Here is a 5,251-nt window from a genome sequence, read left to right on the forward strand (position 1 = left end):
CCTCTTAACACCAGATAATTGCGTTGTCGTGACAAGGAATCTAAAATAGAAACGCGCAGTGAATAGACTGTGAAGAAGGTTCTCACGCACAACGAGTACAAAAACGCACTGCTTTTCTACCCCAGTGGTTCCAATTGAATCTTATCTCGTGTAACTTAATCGAATATATATCAATACATTCATAATATGACTTGTTTTAGATGAAACGATTTTGCAATACGTATATAATGTATACTACACACAACCGTTCCGCTTGGTCGAATTTCGAAAACGAAATAGCTTTATGACCCTTTATCAAAAGATATTATAAGCAGTTTTTTTTTTTTGGATTGCATTAAGATTACGTAGTGTGGAGAGAGAAAAAAATAAACTACAACACTATATCAATAAAATTTTATCATAAATGATCAAAATGATTTTTTTAAAACACAAGCTAGGTTTTTGTATAGAGTGTGACGTGATTGATGTTACAGTGATATAAAAGGTGCATTCGAACATTTTAAGAACGTGGTCTTTTCTATTTCACAACGCTTATATTTGGAAGTGAAGTGCTTATTTTATCATATTGTTGTTGTTATTCTTGTTTATCTTGAACGTATCGGACACATGCGGATAAGCAATAAATTATAATTCTATTTATTAAATTGCCATTAAACTCTTCATTTCGAACCAGGTTTAACTTGAGTGTGAATAAACAGTTCTGTTTACTTGTGTGTGTTAGATTTTAACTAATTTATAGAACGACTGGTCTATGTCGTAGCTCAGACAAAAGGTAGGTAAAAATACGCTTTGGTGGTATGAAATATATACTGTTCTAATATACACTTTTTATCACGTAATAAATGTTCACTAATAATGTGCCAGTATAAATGACATGTTTGTTTCGAATCCTATATATTTTGAGAATTCGCACGCAGATGGGGTAAGCATTAATTTGACCGCGGTGTATGTGCCGCAATTTTAAAATAAAACGTAGGCCTATATTATTGTTTTGTTTATTGTGTAAATCGAATCTATTCTTGTTATGATCTAATATTTGAAAAGTTGGAAATATTATAACGGTGAGGAAAATATTTATCTCATTAAACGTCATTAGAGGGTTTTTGAATTTTAATCGACGAGTGAACTTTCATGTCTTTTCAACAATTTCCTCTTATATCAACCAGGTTCGATAAATCAATTATATGACATAGACAGTGACTATAATAACAGTTTAGACTATATTAGAAATATTTTTTTTTAAACACAGAAAGGCGCAACAGAAAAACAATAGTTTTCAAAGCTTTTAGTTATTCGTTAATTTATTAAGTTATTTGCTTGTCTTGTTCTGTTTTTAACATTTAAACATCTCTGCATATCAAGAAACTCAAAACAAAAATAAATTAACTTAGAAGCTCCTGATCCCTATTACTGTCGTTAAATTCATATTTGACGTACAACGTGCATAATTCACACATTTTAAATAAACCCACAAATTTACTCCTCGTTGATTTGCGAACATTAAAATGAATGAACTTGACGTCAATCAGCTCTTTGTTATTGTTTTTTTGTCATCCATTCTGGTGATTAATTCTCACTCAATTATACCAATTAGACTATAGATAGTATGCAGATGACGTCACACAGGCCTTTGTTATTGTTTTTGCCATCCGCGTTTGTGAGTTGTTCTCACTAAACTGTATTAACCAGACTATAAAAGTTCATGGTTACACAGAGTTTGTGTGTTGGTCCGTTATACTTCCGGATGGCAATGTTGTGAACTCCTTGGCCAAGCGCATTCTATCTATAGATAATATACGCTTGGCTAAGAAGTTCACAACATTGCCATCCGGAATTATAATGGACCAACACACAAAACTATGTGTAACCATGAGCTTTTATAGTCTGGTTCATACAGTTTAGTGAGAAAAAAAAAAAAACAATAACAAAGACCAGAGTGGCGTCATCTTTGTTCCAACCATAAACGTTCAAAATCGACACGATATGTCCCGCGGACGGATGTTGTGAGTATTTCTACCTGAATACATATTATCATTAGGAACTTGTAAGCGACACGAAATCAAATAACTGCCCTCTACTCTTTTAATTTTTTAATCTTCCGATCTTGCTTCTCGTTATCATTTGAAACTTTATATACTGTGCCCGACCGGGTCGATCACGTATTATGTCGGGATGATGCAAATGTTGGAGCTTGAAGCTCGAAGAAATAAATAATAAAAGCCAAATGGAATAGAAGCTTTAATTTGATTAGCAAACGCAGATAGTATTGACTTTTTGAGTTTCAGCTTTGTCAACATCATGCTTTGTTGACAAAAAGGGAAACCCAAAACGTCTACATTATCTGTGTTTGTTAATTGAATTAAAGTTTCTATTCCATTTGACTATCGTTATTTATGTCGGGATAAATCAGTTTAAGAAAAGTGAGTTTAAAGTCAAAATGATCAGAATTATATTTATTGTTTATAAAATACATTCCCTCAATGCAATTTAACTTAATTCTGATAATTAAGACCAAAAACACAGTTTGCAGGGTTAGGGTCACCAGACATTATACCAAAAACTAACGGTGGGTAACAAACATTCGGTAATTGATGCTATGCATTTAGGTAGAATACTCACAACATCCGCCAGCCGTATTAAACTACCAACGCACAAACCTTCACGTTAATAATCTGATATTATTTTGTTAGAACTTATCACTAAAATGCTGTCTAAAACAAAGAGCTGAGTAATGTCAACAAAGGCTGTCTAAAACAAAGAGCTGAGTAAGGTCAACTTCGTTCCTTCTTTATCACCAGGTCTCGAGGTCATCGCTACTATAAACATTTTTGAAGAGGAAGATGGCAATCCCAAACTTGATTACAGTACCATCAGTGGTGTTCTTACTTCCGTTATGGTTTATTCTCCAAAGTTGTCTGCCATGCCGGGCCGACGATTCCTACGAACATGTTAACACTCTGATGAGCACAAAGTTTGCATCAGGGACCTACAATCCTGACCTTCGACCTTTGAATAATCAATCGCGACCGGTGAACGTGGAGATCAATTTTGCTCTAATGTCTGTGGTTCAAATTGACGATGTCCAGCAGAGGTTTACATTGAATGGGTTCCTGTCCTTAGAATGGACGGATGAGGTAGGACGGTTGGGGTTGCTCTTTATTATTTTCTATTAATGATTATGATGAAGAGGATGATGGTAATGATGATGATGATGATGATGATGATGATGTTGATGATGATGATGATGATAATGATGGTGATGATGATGATGATGATGGTGATTATGATGATGATGGTGATGATGATGATGATCATGATGATGATGATGATGATGATGATGATGATGATGATGATGATGATGATGATGATGATGGTGATGGCGGTAGCGGTGGTAAGAAAGGATTTGTGTGAGGAGATTCAGACAGACAAAGGGGAGGGGTTTTACTGACCACGAGAAGGACACAGAGAGCGAAAGAGAAAAAAAAAAGGAATAAAATAAAGGGAACGCGTGAATGGAAATATTTACTACGAAGATAAATATAAATATATTATGAAAAAGTGTGTAGGAAACAGTGCCAGTCAAAGTAGAGGGGGAAATATAAGAAAAAAGGAATAACTCCAAAATAACCATTCAGTCGAAGCAGACTGATTTTTTTGGGATGGCTTATTTCTCTAGGCACTGTTTCATACACACTTTTTTCAGATCTTAGAAATTTTATTCTAATCGACAAAATTATTTATGCCAATTTCAGAGAATAACATGGGATCCTGCTGACTACGGTGGAGTGAACTACTTGACCCCTTTACCCAAAAACATCTGGCGTCCACGTATTGTGCTGTGGAATACCCTGAGTGACCGTGACCTTTTCAAAGATGATGTCAGGTGAACAGACTCACAACAGTCAGTTAAGCATACACACACCATAATGCCTGACTTACCATGTCAATCTTGTATTACACGAAATGATAAAGATTTAGAATATTTGAGTTTGATGTCAAAATTATCAAATTAAGTCAATTCAAGTTTTTTATTGTTAAGAAACAATACCTACTTTCTTCAAGGACAAATTCGTCTCAATGCTCTATGGTTTCGGGGTAGACCTAAGGCTAAAAACTGAACTTCAAGCTTAAGCCATAAACCTTAACTTAACCCATCATTAGTTGGTAGGATTCGCCGGGCCGACACAGATCTCCAGACTCGTCTGTCGTAAGCAGCTTCTTTGGCGTCTTCCCACAATAGATCCTTCTCCTTGAGGTGATGGCATACTATTTCTCTCCAAGAAAATCTCGGGCGGCCCTTTTTTTTTCTTTTCTACTGGCGTCCGTTTTATTACACGTCGAATTTCTTTCATCCTGATGATCTGTCCAAACTCCAAACCATCTTAATCTTTTTTCCCTATTTCTCTCCTTCATATTATTTTTCTCCTCCATTCCCCTCATTAGTTCTACGTTTGACAATTTACCGCGATATGTAACCCCATCCCTCACCCCCAGAATTTCTCTTAGGCAGTTTATGTAGAAGGGATTACGTTTTATGGCTTGCCATTTCCAATTCGTCTGACAGTGAGCGCCTCCGTGTCTGCTTTGGACGCTCCACTTTTCGTGTCCCTTAAGGGTTCCAATCAAGGGATTGGCGGGTGATATTGCTCCCCGGTCTTCTTAGTGTACGACCTACCCATCTCCATTTCCTCCTCCTGATTTGGGTGTTGATGGGCTCTTGTTTTGAACTTCTCCATCGTTCTATTTTGTAGATGTTGTCTTGCCATCTGATTTTCAAATATGTGCGGAGGCAATTGTTAATGAATGTATGATTTTTGTGGGTACCGGTGTTTGTGACCATCCAGGCCATACATTAGAACAGGTTTTACATTGGACCCAAATATTCTAAGCTTTGTTGCATTAGAGATAGCTGTTGTTTTCCATATGGGCAACAAAGTGGCAGAAGTCCCCTGTGATTTCCTTATTCTGGCTTTAATATCTTCATTTGTGTCTCCAGTTCAAGATGTAAATTAAATGACTTCACACACTTAGGCAGTAAAGTTAGTGAAATGAATGAATGAATGAATGAATGAATTTATTGATCTAGGCGCTATATAAATTCATTCATATCATTCATTCATTCATTCATTTCACTAACTTTACTGCCTAAGTATGTGAAGTCATTTAATTTACATCTTGAACTGGAGACCCTGATATGTGGATTGGGGTTTGGTGTTGGTTATTAATTCGCATCTGCTTCGTTTTTTCAACA

General features: G+C 35.9%; 1 protein-coding gene across 3 annotated transcripts in view; it reads left to right on the forward strand.

Annotated features, from left to right (window-relative positions):
• The first annotated feature begins 326 nt into the window (after positions 1-326).
• The window catches only part of LOC144968389 (acetylcholine receptor subunit alpha-like), an 11,747-nt gene continuing 6,822 nt past the window's right edge, over positions 327-5,251 (forward strand). The window contains exons 1-3 of one of the 3 annotated variants that reach the window (XM_078906686.1): positions 327-772; positions 2,799-3,134; positions 3,753-3,883. In XM_078906686.1, coding sequence (XP_078762812.1) covers positions 2,841-3,134; positions 3,753-3,883 — 425 coding nt within the window. In that variant the 5' untranslated portion in view covers positions 327-772; positions 2,799-2,840. The other 2 variants (XM_078906687.1, XM_078906688.1) reach the window with 2 other exon arrangements.

Source organism: Berghia stephanieae, chromosome 3 (assembly GCF_034508935.2).
Source record: "Berghia stephanieae isolate SIO BIC M18660-M18661 chromosome 3, UCSD_Bste_1.3, whole genome shotgun sequence".
NCBI lineage: Eukaryota > Metazoa > Mollusca > Gastropoda > Nudibranchia > Aeolidiidae > Berghia > Berghia stephanieae.